General features: G+C 35.1%; 2 protein-coding genes across 2 annotated transcripts; one reads left to right on the forward strand and one right to left on the reverse strand.

Annotated features, from left to right (window-relative positions):
* Positions 1 to 1,244: 1,244 nt before the first annotated feature.
* LOC116171456 (protein RCC2 homolog) lies at positions 1,245 to 11,606 on the reverse strand. Its single transcript, XM_031488313.1, has 5 exons — positions 10,883 to 11,606; positions 10,509 to 10,835; positions 4,580 to 4,918; positions 1,644 to 1,958; positions 1,245 to 1,563 (listed from the first exon to the last, which is right to left on the reverse strand). The coding sequence occupies exons 1-5, from the start codon at positions 11,210 to 11,212 to the stop codon at positions 1,435 to 1,437; spliced, it is 1,440 nt and encodes a 479-aa protein (XP_031344173.1). The 5' UTR covers positions 11,213 to 11,606; the 3' UTR covers positions 1,245 to 1,434.
* A 2,253-nt stretch (positions 11,607 to 13,859) lies between these two features.
* Positions 13,860 to 15,276, forward strand: LOC116172164 (protein cornichon). Its single transcript, XM_031489313.1, has 3 exons — positions 13,860 to 14,089; positions 14,149 to 14,405; positions 14,681 to 15,276. The coding sequence occupies exons 1-3, from the start codon at positions 13,940 to 13,942 to the stop codon at positions 14,706 to 14,708; spliced, it is 435 nt and encodes a 144-aa protein (XP_031345173.1). The 5' UTR covers positions 13,860 to 13,939; the 3' UTR covers positions 14,709 to 15,276.
* Positions 15,277 to 16,782: the final 1,506 nt, after the last annotated feature.

Consider the following 16,782-nt stretch of genomic DNA (forward strand, 5'->3'; position numbering starts at 1 on the left):
GGGGGCGAGGCGTTTTTTTCATTTCCGAAGATTGTTAATCCAACATTATGATTGTGTCACGAGCAGGAACAGAATCATTTCGATGAGGAGGTACCGGGGAGCAATGTAGTTTTGGACAAAGACACTAATCCCGGAGGTTTGGTTGGGCGGTACGTGGGGATGTATTTATTACCTTACAACATTGTTAACAGGACACTATGAGAACGCTGTCTACTTGATGAGATTTAAGACAAGACCGAGCATTATTCTCTAGTGGTGAGGACCAGAGAATTTGACAAACGGTAAAGAAACAGGAAACAAGGCAATAAGCTATAAATATTAGGCCAATATCTAGGGGGCGGCCACCTTCCCAGCGAAGAAGCGTAAGCGGTACCCTAGAGCTACTACAGCATAAGAGAAGGGTTTTGGTGAGTAAACGTCTATCGAGGAACTAAGTATAGAACCAAGCAGCGGTGGGGTGGGGGCCGAATAAAAAGGCAAGGCAGGTATTAAGAATTATCATTATGCAATATGACTTCTTCGATATGATTGAAAATGTTTCATTGGACTCAAGAGTGGGAAACTTGTTGATTAACTTAGAATAAAAGTGCAACTGTAAAAAATTCTTCTCGTTTTACCCGCTTTACATATTAATAATTTATTTTGTTGAGTACCAAACTTACAATACATGAACTTTTAAATTTATTGTAATATAAAATAATACTGCAGTCTACTGACAAAACTGAATCGCCTATAGTTAAAACAAAGTCTTTCAACATTGACAAGATTTCTTTAAACAGCAAGTGATACACCATTCATATTACTCTCTAAAACTTAATTTAGAACAGCATTAAAAATACAAATTTAGAAAATCGGTCGGCAATTTCTAAATGAATTTTTAATATTTAGGTCTAGTAGCAAAAATATTTATTCTATAGACTGTTCTAATTGATATTTCAAAGAAATTGACGGAAATCGTTATCGAAACCGTATACATGACTCACCTATAATTTGTAAGTTTTAAAATGTATTGAAAATGGTTTAAAACTTATTACCTCAACGTAACAAACACTTATATTAAGGTAATACAATTGCATATGTCTACAATCTATCATTAAAAAATTAATATTACATAACACTTTTATAAAAAATTAAGTTAAATCGAATTATATTAAGAACTAAAGTTGTTTGTAGAATTGTTCCGCAAATAAAATTATGTAGCATGAAACTGATGAGTGACTGGCAAAAAGCGTATAAGGTGCAAGAATCGTTGATTATCAAATTTGTATTCATACTTGCTGCTGCATTTCATCCACATATGTTTAATACTAAACAAATTCAGTAAGGAAATTCGCTTGGATTAAGTATCCTCCTCACTCAAGTAACAATTGCCAGATTGCAGTATGTAAGTGTTAAAAAGTAGATGGATGAAAACTATTTAGATACTAAACAACTTTAAAGTTCAAACTCTTCCAATGTTTCCAGTTTCGCTATTTGCTCCGGAGTGCTATTTTGACCGATGATTAATGTGTGCGAGTATCCCATAGAAAGACCCAACACCTTCACTCCGTTCAGTTTTTGAACCTTAAATATTTGTATAGTCAGTCACACAATAAATTATACTGAATAAAGCTTAGTGATTCTGTTCTACCGCTAAACCTTACCTCTCGTGGCGTACTGCTCGATTTTATAACGGTGCCAAGTCCCAATTCACCGTAACAGGGTGATGCACCCCACGCGATAACGGCATCATCTGCCGCGATCATAATGGAGGTCAATCCGGCGGCGATATGGTGTATATTCCACCCTGTTAGGTCATGTACAGGCTTTGGATACATGTTGGCTTCACCGGTACGTTTCGATTGGCCGAACATAAATAATCCACCGATGTCAGTCACCACTAAACTAAAGGTGGATCCGCATGTGACTGAAATTACACCCCGCGATTGTATGTCAAAGTACTTAATTAATCTCGGTACCTATAAATAATAACAAAACATTATGATTTAGTTTTGTAAATTATGATATATTCTGCAGCGAACTTCGAAAAATAAAAGGGAATTGACTATGGCTATCCAAACAGGAGCGGATGCTCCAGTGAAACAGACACTGAGGTTCGACAACACTAATACCATGTTGGACGCCAGGTCACGCAAAAAAATATACTAAAAATGAAATAAAATTTTATATTCATCTAAAATGTTTTATTTTGTGTTGGCTTATTTTTTAGTAGCTCTTGCTAGATTTAAAAACGTTTGCATGGAAACACGGCTAGATCCAAATATATAAATTCTTCAGTAGAAGAGGAAACTCCAGTCACCGTCTCCTTCCAACCATGGCCTAATAAGAGTATGGTCTGCTATTGCGCATAGTGCATTAGTCGGCTGGCGTTGATGTGACGTCACGCGGTTGTGAAACGAACTGATGGTCGGCACGACTCCCATAAGAATAAGTAAGAATGTCTAACAATTACGGTGAAAAGTTTTCATTCATAAAGTGCTTACACCTAATTAAAGCTTATCTGCATGTATATATACGTAACAAACTGTGTTGTATTACAAAAACAAAGTAGAAAATCATTAGGTTTTAATGTAAAATATGTACAAAACATCAATTCAGACATGAGGTTTTTCATTGGTTACTAATTGTTCGTCTTTCTGCAAAAGTCCCGCAGTTTCTCATTTTTTTTATTTCGTTTCCGAATTATTATATACGTCCTTACTCCAAAGTTCAAAGAGTATCGTTATATTATATGCTCTTTGCTTTAACTAAGTGGTCGAAAGCGTCGTTAGGTATCAATGTCTTACCACATGACGCATTAAGTTTATTACTTTTCAATAACAGCAAAATAATTTGGTGGCTTTTTTAAATCCCGTTCAGATATAAAATAATCCAATTATCGCCTATTTCAAATTCGGCGATTTCGCCTAAGAATCGGTATTTCGTTTTTAATTTGTATGCAACGTAAGCAGTCATATAAAGCGAACCTTCTTTATGAATGTTCGTTGTTTCTTGAGCAAAATGAAGGTAGGTATTTCAGCAATACCTTCTTGCCATGTTAGCCCGTTAAACAAGTATTAATTTCCGTCAAGTTTTCTAATGGCTGAGCAAAGCAGCATTCGCTGGCCCTTTGGAAGGTATATTAACCAACAGTGTCAAAACATATTCCGTATCGTACCTATCTACCTATTTATTAGGTCGTTATACAAATCTATTAACGATCCGTTAGTTCGTTGAGTGAAGGTGTAGCCATCAATCAGATGCCGATACAATTATACCCCGTTGAAAAGCAACATGTTTTGGAACTCTATACTAACTTGTATTTAGTTTTTCTATTGTTATTATTGCAACCAGACATCACACAATGGACCATTGTAATAAAGTAATATAGCTATATAATCGTATTTATCACATATGCAATGGAATATCGAAATATTAGCACATATTTATTCATATACGCGTGTACAATATTTCAGTGTACACAACCGCGTGACGTCATGCGCGACTTGTGCGAGATTTCGTTCACGGGAATAGCAGACCATACTCTTATTAGGCCATGCTTCCAACTTCAGTAGTTCAAAGTAACCATAGCTGCTTTTGTTCTATTTGTTGTAGCAACTTTATCTCTATACACAAGCATGGTTTAAAAAAATTTTTTTTGCCAAAATATACATTTTAACGAAAAAAGTATTAATTGCTATTGTGGTATATAACGGGCGATCAAAAATGAGTTGCTGTCAAGTTGCCTTTGGAAGTTCAAGTTATACGATTTCCCATGTAAACAAAAGTTCCAAAGGTGACTCTACAGCAACCAGGGGCGGCTACTACTAAGGGACGCATGGCCGTGCGCCCCTCCTGAAAAAATCACAGAAAACAGAAAAAAGAATTTGTTTTTTGTTTATCACTGTCTTAACTTCGCAAGAATTAATTCAATGTCCTATACTTAATTATAATCATAATGTAATAATAATCGTAGACTTATTGCGGATCGTAACAAATTCTACGAAAACTAAAATAAACTAGATTGAAGATTTCTTATTTGTTATTTGAATGCACACAATGACCAGCGACAGCCACACGCTCTCGCTGTCATTCAAGGGCACACGGCGCGCGTGCTCGGCCGCATCAACTTCGCGGCCGGCGTTGCCATGACAACAGACAGTAGCATGCGCACTGCACTACTTTCAGTCTGTTCATTTAGATTAGCCTTTGGCCGCACATCTTTAGCGGCTGGAACTCGGCAGTGTCCGGAGTTACGTTGATTTGTATCGAGTTTTCACACGAACGAGATTGAAATTGCCGTTATATTGAAAAAATTCGTATTATGAACGTCTATATTTTTGAATAAAATAATTTTTAATTGAAATTCAGAAGTGCCAGGAAAACGCGTGACCTTGAAAATTTTAAAAAATTTCCCCTGCGGCGCAAACTGGTCTCAACCCTCTCCTTTTGCCATCGCCGCATTTGATAATGTATACAAATATATCTTCGCGCCCCCCCCATACTCAAAGTCCACGAGCCGCCACTGACAGCAACTCATTTTTGATCGCACAGTATTAGGATCACATAATACAAATAAAAACAAATGTAAAAACATTACCATTTCATCTTTAGGCTCGGCGTGTCCCAGTCTTCCAAAACCTCCAAATCCCCAAGAAAATGTACGTTTTTTACTATCAATGGCAACAGTGTGATTTTGGCCACAACTAAAATCGACAATCTCGGAAACGTCGACGGGCGAGACGTGCCCATCCTTACTTCTCTCGATGAAAAGAACGATACGTTTCGGACTCGTCTCGAAATTGAAACACAGCTTGGTGCTGGTTTTGAAATATTTACCATCAGTATTGTGGCCTAGTTGGCCGTACTCCGGAAGACCGAAGGTATGAAGTCCGCCTTTGATATCCAGAATGACGGAGAACTCGGCTCCGCACCCCACCTACAAGTAGCAACTTTAAAAGTCTGAAAGTAAAAATAGTAGTGCCAGGTGTACGTAAATAAGTCTTACAAGCATTCAATTTGGAGAGATTGATAAAAAATAAACAATGTTGTGGGGAAAACAAGGGAGTCCAAAAGACCAGGTTGGCCAAAATTACTTAATGTGTATTTTATATGACATTAACTTCTTAAAGAAACTAAATGAAAATTACTAAATAAATATGGTCTCTTATTCGAAAAACAAGTCGCCGCACTCACCCCAGTGGCTCAAGCGTTATTTCTTATGTGACACATTTGGCGTGTTTCACTTCAAACAGCCAATGAAGTTTATCTTATTATTAAAGTAAAATTTATACAGGGTGTCCAAATGATATAGAATATCATATATACCTTTGTAAATCTCGAAAAATTTTTTAAATAAAAGTATTTGGAATTTCATTTCTCATCACATGGAATTTTTTTATTTTTTTTAAATAAAAGTGCACCAGCTAACAATTTTTTTTTAATGACAAGAGATATCTTTTGCCAACTTATTTGATAGTGAAATTCCCTTTTGGAAAATGTGAAATATTAATACTCTTGGATTGGAAAAATTTTGAGAAAACTGCGCGTAGGTGTATTTCAAATCCGCTCAACAATCTTATTAATCTAGTCACCCATGACCGTTTTATGCTCATCTAGATATTGAAACCAGTGAAGGTACCTCCTCCTCCTTTCTCTATTTCCCAGTATAATTAAAATTTCAGTACGCTGCCTTTTGCATAAAGAAACCATTTCTGTTTACTTCAAATGGATGCCAGTCAACGTAAATTAGTAACTTTTTACTTCAGGTTCACATACTACCTTGACAGTTTTAAAGCGCAATCAATTGTTTCAATATCTAAATGAGGATAAAACGGTCATGGATGACTAGATTAATGATCATTGTTGAATGTTGTTGAAATACAACCACATGCAGTTTTTCGCTGTATAGAGTGTCCTAGATAAACAGAAACTACATGGGGACTTCGGAAACTGTAAGAGATCCAATCTGGGTTAGATGGAGAAAAAATGCGCTATTCCAAACCTACTCATATTTTTTTTTAATTTTTATTTTTTTTTATTATTGGAATATCATCACCATCCTATAAACAAATTTCGAGACAAATTTAATACAATTGTCTAGTTTCGTGTTAGTCAATTTACAGTCAATTGAATGACGTTAACGAATTTTTTCTAGATCTTGGTTTTTTTGCAATCATAGCCAACTGTGTTATGGCCCCCATATTCAATTAATGGGTCATTAATTGGATCGATTCTACTACGTATAACAAGCTCACCTTTGGTTGACAGAAAATGTAAATTTATTTAAAGAAATAATTTGTTACTTACCTGTGAAACAAATACCGTACTTGTGATTGCTGTCATCTGTCATAACCTGCTTGTATCTGTTAAAAGTTTTTCAAATATGTAATTGTGATATGTTTGAGTCACACTACAATGAAATTTAATATGGGAAGGCTTCCAAATTGGGAAAAAGTGGGCATGTGTGATTCTTTCATTTTCCGCCATAGGAACAAATAGGTAGTAACACAGCTATGACAAGAAACACGATTACTGCATTTGTTTCATAGCCAACTAAGTCAAAAACTCTTTCTTTAAATAAATTTACATCTTCCGTCACACAAATGCAAGCTTATTATACCTACATGGTTGAACAGCTCCTTTTATGCTCTATTTAAAGACGCAAAAATTCAATATGAGAGTCATAAGGCAACACATTTGGCTATGGTTGTAAAAAAACTAGGCCTAGAAAAAATTCCCCCTTGAATTCACTGTAATCGGCAATATAAAACTGCTAAATTTTATTTTTTTACAAGATGGCGACTGATCCCTGTAGATATTTTTAATTTTATCTTACCAGAATTGTATCTCTTACCCTTTTTCCACATAAACTGAGGATACAAAGTGTATTTACAAGCTTGCCTCCAAAAACTCAAAATTTGAGTAGGGTGTGAACCTGCGGCTTTACTTGGGTTTTCAGGCATGTCCTTTTTGATTTAGTAAAAATGGCGCATCTTTTACCGACCGATTTCGACATAATTTTAAAATTGGGGGTTTTTAACCTTAACTCCAAAATTAGTCTTTAAAAATTCAAAAAAGTTACCAGAATTATTTTTAGTCAGGCCGCAAAAAAGGTCCGCATTTCATAAAGTCTAGTGGGTTATTTAAAAGCAAAATTGTCAACTGTGTTTTTTTGCATACAACTTTGCAAAAAAAAGTGGCATGGAAAAGTTCTTGATATTTTCTTCTTTAAAACAGCTTCTCAGTATGTAATTAATTGACTCAAGCTGGCATAACATATTTATGGCTAATTACGTTAGAGATTCTTGAGCAAAGTTTTTCTATGGATTGGCACTGGGTTCTCACTTTGGAGAATCGAGCTGATGATGAAATGCTAATTGATTTCAGTTCTAAGTCTTCATTTTTGTATCAGAAGACAGATGGCTAAAGGAATGGTTAAGAGGGTCATTCGTGAGTCAGAGCTATAGCTGAAGGAAGTGGTCTTGGAGAAAGTAGATTCTGTGCTTGAGGACAACATTTTTGATTTTCAGATATGGTACGATGTACAGGATGAAAGGAATTCTTCGGCCAAAGTTTGAGCCTCACGAGTTAGAAAGGGTGGAACGTTGACTGGTAAACAATATTTAAATGGAGTCATTCCCTAAAGAGTGCCCGGCTTTGGAAAAGGAGAACAGCGTGGTCACTAACTTAACAATTATGCTCTGAAAGAACTCAAGAAAGTTCTTCTAGAGTTGGATAAGGACAAGATCTCGCGTGCTGTGACTATACAAGGTGGGCCATTAGTGTGTGGGTTTATTAACGCGCATACTTAAAATTCATTGTGGGGGAATGTTGAAGGACCCTTCAGACTATAACCTAAAAACATTTTCAACAAAATTGCAATTGTTATATATATCAAAGTTGCATTTTTTTGTATGGAACCCTCTGTATATTATTAAATATTTGGGTTCCTTTGTCAATTTTAGTGTGACTTTATGTATTAGACATGATATCTAAAATGAGTCGTTTAGCCGCAATTTTCAAAATTTCAATCAAAACTTGATTTTTTTAAATGGAACTACCAAGTTTTTTTATCACATCAAATGTAAGATTTTATTACCTTTTTAACAATATAATATTTATCTTTTACATATTTTTTGTAATTCAACAATTTCTAATAATTCACAGTGTTTTTCGATTTCCAAAGCCTCTCAGTAATTAATAGGCCGTTAAAAATTATAAACAATTGAATTTGTAAAAAATTTACTCCAAATAAAATAAATTAAAAACAGTCAAAAACTTAAAAAATCAAAATAAAAATAAGAGAAAAATAATTATATTATTACCTCTCAGGAAATTGTTGCTTCAGCCATTCTTTAATGGGTTTATAGCAAAATGAGGTAGGACACCATCGTGCGGAAACCACATTTCTTCTACGATGTGCACCAGAATATTTTGAAATATGTTATTCAAATTCCATTTTTCTAACACAACAATCAACAACAGAATTGTAAATGCTAATAAACTAAATTGACAGATGTTATTTCATTTTATTTTGTGTTAATAATTTCTAATATGGCTTTTTATTCAAATTGATTTATTTATAAGTTCAGGCATTGGTTTAAATGCAAATTCATTATTTTATCTTTTAAAATGGGCTAAGTACGACAAACAAGAGTTTTTGTTTTGTTTTGTGGGGGTAAATGTTTTATCATTGGAATTACTGAGAGGCTTTAAAAATTGCAAAAACACTGAATTATTAGAAATTGTTGAATTACAAAAAATAGATAAGAGATACATACCGAAATGCTTATATCGTTAGAAAGGTAATTAAATTTTACATTTCATGCAATAAAAAAACTTTGTAGTTCCATTTAAAAAAATCAAGTTACCTCCTCGGTTACCTCTCATTGAAATTTTGAAAATTGACGGAGTGATCTCTTTTAACACAAAAAAAGTTTAACTTGCTGTTCAGCGTATGTTAGTACATTTCATGATTAGTGCCACTGCAAAGTCACGGCCTTCTAAGTTTTATGATAACTGCGATATTCAATTTTTACTGGAAATCTACTTTTTGAAAAAACGGCAAATTGCGGCTAAACTACTCATGTTAGATATGATGTGTAATACATAGTCACACTAAAATCTCACTAAAATTGACCATGGAATCGAAATTTGTAATAATATACAGCAAGTTCCATGTAAAAAAATGCAATGTTGATATAAATCACCCTGTATAACAATTGCAATTTCGGTGAAAATTTAGGTTGTAGCCTTAAGGGTTCTTCAACATTCCCCCACAATGAATATTAAGTATGCGCGTTAATAAACCCACAATCGTCCACCTACACACTAATGGCCCACCCTGTAGAGGGAACAGTCCCACATGGGTGGAAGCTGGGAACGACTTGTTGGAAGAGAACTTTGAGCAGTGCATCATGAAGTGCCTCCAAGGAAGTGCTGAAAACTGTAATGGTAGAGGTGGAGTAATCTGTCAAGAGTCGTCCTCTTACTCATGTATCAACCGACGTTGGAGATTTGGTGTGCATCATTTCAAAATAAAGGTCAAGCGCCATTGTTATACAACGATTAGTTAAGAAAGCATACCATGGACAGAAACAAGCAAAAATGCAAAAAACAAGAATAGACAAAGTTCGTTTATACAGAAGAGCCACTGTATGTACCGCATGCCCTATTTGGTTGAGACTGCAGTGTATCTCACCTGTTTTTAAAGATAAGAAACATAAACAGAATCAATCTAGCTACTTTTATCTTTGAGATACAAGGTGAAAACAAAAAGTTTGACTTTTTGGGATGTTATATCTTTCTGGCCATGTAAGATGTGACAAAAATAAAAACTGCCTATTTTAGATGTTTTTACGTGGCATTTTGGACCACCTTTTCTGAGATTTGACCCAAAGTTGGTATTTTTTAAATTCAACACCCTATATATCTTAACGTCAATATTTTGCATTCTTTTTTCCTCATTACATTGATATATCACAACCAATATTTTTTTATGTAAGTACCTAATTTTATGTTATATCAATATTTTTAAATTTTTGACATGACCATAAGCTATTTTTATTGATTAGTATTGACTGCCTTGGATACAATAAGAAAACAAAATTTCCATGAATCCATGGCCTACCGTAAGCCGTAAAAAATAAGGTTCTTATTATTGGTTCAATATAGGTTGTGACCGACCTCAATGTACCTAATAAGAGAAAAAAGTTGATATTAAGGTATACAGGGTGTTGCATTTAAAAATACCAGTTTCTGGCTGTAACCATTTAAAGCTTTTTAAAAAGTTGTTAGGGACTTGTACGGCTATGCAACAGACCTATCCCAGGCACCTGGTATCTTAATTATTTCTTCTTTTCTTGTAGATTGGAAAAATTGTTTAAAAATAATAAACAAAATAAACCAACAAAGCAGTGATACAGATTCTAGAGACCAATTGTACCAAATTTTCACGCTTGCAACACAATTATTTGCCATTTTTTACAAAGTTTACGACTGTATACTGCCAACACTGTAACAGTTACCTTGATAATCGGGGCTCCTCTATAGTTAATACGCATGGGTGATAAAATTGTCGGCTGCAAGTTCCCAACGCCGCACTGCCCCGAACGATTATCTCCGCAGGCATACACGGTGCCGGTATCGGTCAAAAACAATGTGTGATTACGACCGCAGGCGACTCCGATGACGTTTTTGTCTTGCAATGCGGGAACAAGCGTGGGCTCTTGCACTATCGTAAGATTGTTCAAACCGAGTTGGCCATACTGGTTGCGTCCAAACGTCATCGCCTTTCCCTCCTCTGTAACCAGAACGTTATGCGCCGCCACACATCCGCTTACGGCTAGACGAATCTGAGCCAAATCGAGATTAGTAAATATATGCGGGGATGGAAAAATACCTTATAATTAGTGAATCGAGTGGGACTGTACAAGTTTGGATGTAGTTTGAGTGTTGTTTTAGCATCTCGACGTCCGGTAAGCTCCCAGTTGATTAAACCGCAAATAAGTAGTTGACCTGCCGGTTTAATGAGAGTTTTAAGTAACTCTTGTGGTAAAGGTAATGCTTCGTCCAGCAAATCGCCATGCCCGGCGATCAGAACCTCGTCGGGTTGAGTAGCATTTTCCGATTCGCTATTATCACTCAATTCGGAATCAATTTCAGTTTCTTTCCTTTTATTCTTCTTAGGGCCAGCTTTCTTTGTTGGAGCTCGTTTACGCTTGCTAGACATTGTTGTAGAAAGTAACAAACAATCTCAATGAAAGTACTACTAATTCACAAATGAACCGTTTAAAAATATCACATAAATTTTTATTAAAAGGATGAATGAAAACGTGTTTTGGTGTAAAAAATGAAATAAATGTCAATTAATGCAGGTAGTTATCGACTACCGAACCGTTAATACAAATTTAACCGGCAATCAAAATGGCATCCACAAGAGTTCGAGACCACAGCACAACAACACCCAAACCCCCCAAACGCATCGTAAATCAACTCGGTTAGTTCAGGGGCTAAAACCACAGTTAAAAAACTATTTATCTTCTTTTAAAGTATTTATTAGCAGTTGCCATTCACAGAGGGAACGGAAAAAAGACCTCAAAAACTTTGGGAAGTGAGTGAAAATGAAAGTGTGGATAAATAACAGGCAACTAAAGTGATGAAGCCATTTAGAAAAATGTTAAAAACGTTTAAATTGAAGTGCTAATTAAAATTGTTAACACTTCAATAATCTAAAATGAAATTCCCGCCTATAAATGACAACAGCGCATGGCATTTTGCACAGGGGCGTACTTCACAACTTCGATTGTATGAACATGGAAGTAGTAAGCCAAATGTGGCGTATAGGCAACTTGTCTAGCAAGAACGCATTTTTGCTTCCTATGGGTTTTAGTTTTAGTTCGTAGATATAGACATCAGGTGACCGTAACCACGAACTCATTTATGGCATTCACTAAGGTACAGAAATCTACTCCTTGGCACTGTAGTTGTACTACTCGCGTATAGGCTTGACATCAATACATTTTTGTGTAGGTGGTTTGCATCGTTGATGGTTGAATGCGTCATGCCACAAATTACACAATCAACTGATTACTAATCTTATGCATTTCATGGGTAACACCATTCTTTGTAACACATTTAGGTATAGTTAAAAGCGCCCTTTATTGAGCAGCACTACAGCGACTTTATTGAGGCAGTGGGGACAACAGCGCATCTCGTTCTTGATTGGTCGTTGGTTCCGATCGCCATATTGGAGCTAAATTCCAAACTGGCCAATAGAAAGCCTCCAAAACGACGCGGTGCACTCCGTGTTATAATTATTACTTATACTGTTTTGATAGGGTCACATGTAATTGTCACGGCTTCACGTTACTAGTTTAACTTTGCTTCTTGTATTTGCTTTATTTTACGTTATTTTAAGTGAATGGGAAAGTCGAAAACGCTCGGTATTGGATTAATGTTTAACACCTTCGTCGGTATCTTTCTAAAATCGGCTTCATTCCCCGCAAATTCACTATGGTCGCAGTAAATTTTTCTCTTCGAATGGCTCTGATACATTGGCCCTTTAAAGTTTTATCCGTTGGAAATCTGCACATTGTTTAAAATTTTATCTACAGAGTACATATTGATACGCACGAGTTAACCTAAGTTTATTGGTTTATTCTCGACAGAAATTTATCTGTTAACTAATTCGAGCTAATCACGAGAATGGATAATGAACGGAACATGTAAAATAACCGCTTATTTCATTCTATTGTACATCATCTCTGCGATTTTTGCCCCACCGTGCATTGTGTGTTGCATACTGTGTCGACAACACCTTAGATATGTTACGCGCAGTCTAGTCATGGCAAGTCTGGTCGCCACTGTCCTTATGTTAAGAAGTCACTGTAAACAGCACTATAAACTGTAAAATGACACTTATCAGTTTATGCATTAGATGTCGCTGCAAAAAATTTAAATCCGCCATTCGCATTCCTTATAGTCCGGGCACTTGAATATTTTTTTGAGGTTCACTCGGTACCATGGACTTAATTTATGTTTTTTGGGCCCCTGAATCCGAATTTCAAAGGCACCGTGCCGAATTCCTGGTCAGTTTGTTGTTATTAACAATTTAAGTTGCAAAATTGAGTTCTTTTGCGTTTTCGATCGAAAAACGAGAGGATAGCTCAAATTTAACCTCAAAATCCGATTATACGGAAAAAAAATACCCTAAAAACATGTGCAACTTATGTGTTAGTCTACGGTTTCACTTACATCGAACTGTATTTTGAATTTAGCGCCACATTTGACCTAAAACGGAGGACATGATTGTGTTTATGTACAGTATGTCCTGAGGTCAGGTTCACTCTACCTATGATCGAACATTTTCTTTCAATTTTGCAAGAAAATGTCTTTTTTTAATAAAAAATCCTTTTATTCCAAAACTCTAAATATTTTCTTTTAAAATGCGAGGTTTTCGAATAAACTGAAAAAAACCCTCTTGTAACATCAAAACTATTATTAGGTCCAAAATTGGCAGGTAAAAATCAGGTAAGCCATGATTATTGACTAATGTACTTGTAATTGTAGGTTTTTATTTTATTAAAATTTATCTGTCAATTTTAAGTTGCCAAGGAAATTTTCTCAATTTTACATATTTGAAACTTTGCATTTTAGAGGAACACTAAATGGTGCATTGAAGGTTTTGGGGACTTTTTATAAAGAATGTTTTTTCTCGAAGAATGGTTTATTTATACATAGCTATAGTAAACCACGGAACATACTGCTAGAACATACAGCCGTCACTGCGCCATCTACCGAAACAAGAGCACTCGATAGCGGTTAAGGAACCACTACCTCTTGCCCTTGCGTGCTATAGAACCACTCCAAACACTACTACTCTAACCTATAAAAAATAAAGTAAGTGGGAGTGACAGCGGCTGTGATTAAATGACGAAAAAAATAATAGTTTATAACCATGGTGTTTAATTTTCCAGCCTTTTCGTATATTATTGCTCTTATAGTAGATGCATTTCTAATATTTTTTTCGCTATTTCACGTTATCGCATTTGATGAGCTTAAAACCGACTATAAAAATCCAATAGATCAATGTAATAGTTTAAACCCTGTAAGTACAACAGTTCCTATGCTAAGTACATGACATCAATATTTTCTTTCTAATTTTAGTTAGTACTTCCCGAGTATTTATTACATCTACTCTTTAATGTACTTTTCGCTGCTGCTGGAGAATGGTATTCACTATTAATCAACATGCCGCTAATTGCGTACCACATAAACCGATACCGTACCAGGCCGGTAATGTCTGGACCGGGCCTTTATGATCCGACGAGCATCATGAATGCTGATACGTTAACCCGTTGTCAAAGAGAGGGTTGGATAAAATTGGCATTTTACCTCCTCTCCTTCTTCTATTATCTTTATGGGTATGTTATTACATTGGAGAAAGCTAATGAGCACTCAAGAGAACACACGTGATAATTAAGTAGACGGTTTCCTTTCTTTTTGTTTGTGTTCCTTACTTTTATTCTTTAGGTGTTACTCGACCGAATTAATTAATGTTCGATCTGATATGTTAATATTCCTCCATTAGGGACATTCACAAAATATTTGTGAATTGTTTGTATTTTATATGTACTGATTTTTATTTTTTTTATTATTTATATAGAACCGAAATCCCTAACTTCTCTGTCTGTTGCAGAATGATTTACTGTCTTATTTCAACGTGAATTCCAATTCGGAACGCAGAACATCACTGAATACGTACTGGGATTTCGGTTCTTATTCTTATGCATGGTGTCTCTTATTATTTAAGTTGTAATTAATTCTTTTAATTGCATAATAAGACGAACCGATATCCCTCATCCTTTAAAGTAACATGTAGCTGTACGTTTAATTCATACAAAGTTTCTATCGATGTGTTTCTTATGTATCTGTCAACCAATATGAATTGCAAAGTAAGCTATAATTACAGTTATCGGTTACGAATAAGTAAATGGAAAATATTAATTTAATGCTCTACTATTATTTGTTCATTTTTGCTTGTTATTGCTAAAACGTTATTTTATCACATCGACATTAACTGTGTAGCTATGTGTGCATGTAATTATTGGTAAAGGTCTGTTAACTTATTATTGTGTTCAATTTTGTGAGTGGTAACTGCTCATAGTGTACATTTCTGAGAGGTTTCACATTAAGTCAATTTACTCCAAGAGGAATCAGTTTAATTTGTTAAAGTAGTACAATAACCATGCATAATTGTATCTTTTAAAGAGGCAATAAACAATACTAAAGTTGTGTTCTTAATTATTGCTTTTCGAACATAATGGATAAGCATTAGTACTGAGCGGAGCAATAGAAGTAAGAATTGAAGGTCTGCATGATGTGCCATGTATAGTCTAGATGGAAATGGCACCAACAGTTGTTGCTCGTTTTATATAACCCTCTCTTTGATGTGTACACCATCCGATACAAGGTAACACTCTTGTATTTATATGGATTAAAATCGAATTTATAAAAATCGTTTTTCATAAATGGCGCCAAATACAAAGGCGTGTAAAAATTTCGTATACCTGTAACGGGGGCCGATTCTAACTGATTTCGACGGTTGAAATTTCAGTAGTGTAGTCGAAATTGCGATCGTAACCATCTATCGGTGTTATCATGAACTACTAAATACGTCATTGAAACGTCATAACTTTTCTACCGTTGAAAATAAATTCAACTACACCTTTTCCACTTTTATTCGAGAAACTATCAAGTTAATTTGAGAAAGTATCAATTGTATTTGAGAATAGTAAAATGTATTTGAGAAAACAACAAATGTAGTTCAGAATAGTGATTTGTATTTGAGAAGGCATCAAATGAATTTGAGAATAGTAAATTGTATTCAAGAAATGGTAAAATGTATTTGAGAATCAATTGAAAAAGAGAAAAACAAAATCACATGTATAACACAGCCTGATGCTGCTGCTGCTGTTGCGGGACTACATACAGTAGCGGGATTATAAAAATTTGATTTTTAATAATCTTAATATTACATTCTGAATTCTGAAATACAAATAACGACTTCTTAAAATTAAATGATACTTTCTCAAATACAATTGACTATTGTGGAAAAGGTGTAGACTACAGTGGTTGAAATTACGATTTCAACGTCGAAATAGAAGGGATAGCGACAGTGCGCGCTTAGTTATTCAGAGAGTAGTACGTTCTTTTAACCTCAATTTTGTGTTTTGGTACACTGTTTACATTTTTTATCCGTGGCTTTGTTTTGTTTTACTTTTACCTACGTATCTTACAATGGCGGAGACTAAAATCACATCCCAACAAAAAACCATTTTAATTTCCTTCATGGAGGAATAATAATAGGTACGATTGTAGCTATACTGTAGGGTTACGGTCGAACATAAGGTTTTGTTTATAAAGTTTAAAATAGTTCAAAATCAGACAGCCAACTTAGCAAAATATAAGATCAAACTTAAAGAAACATAAACTTCCTATTACACCCTAAGAGTAGAAATTTGGTGTCATGGCGCCGTCGAAATTCTTTTTCGACCGTTGAAATCAGCTAGAATCGGCCCCCAGAAATGTATAATTTGTAAGAGGACAGGATGAAGAACGCAACCTAATGGGATATACAGTGCTAATGTAAAATTGGCAACACTGCAAATAGATTTTTTGAATGTTGAATGGATAAATAGCGTAGTGCATATCACAGAACACCTCCGTGGGGTCCATGTTCCCAGCCCCCCCCCCCCCAGTATTAGAAAAAATGGTTATGACTAATTTAAAGTATTGTTC

This window comes from Photinus pyralis, unplaced genomic scaffold (assembly GCF_008802855.1).
Source record: "Photinus pyralis isolate 1611_PpyrPB1 unplaced genomic scaffold, Ppyr1.3 Ppyr1.4_LG5, whole genome shotgun sequence".
NCBI lineage: Eukaryota > Metazoa > Arthropoda > Insecta > Coleoptera > Lampyridae > Photinus > Photinus pyralis.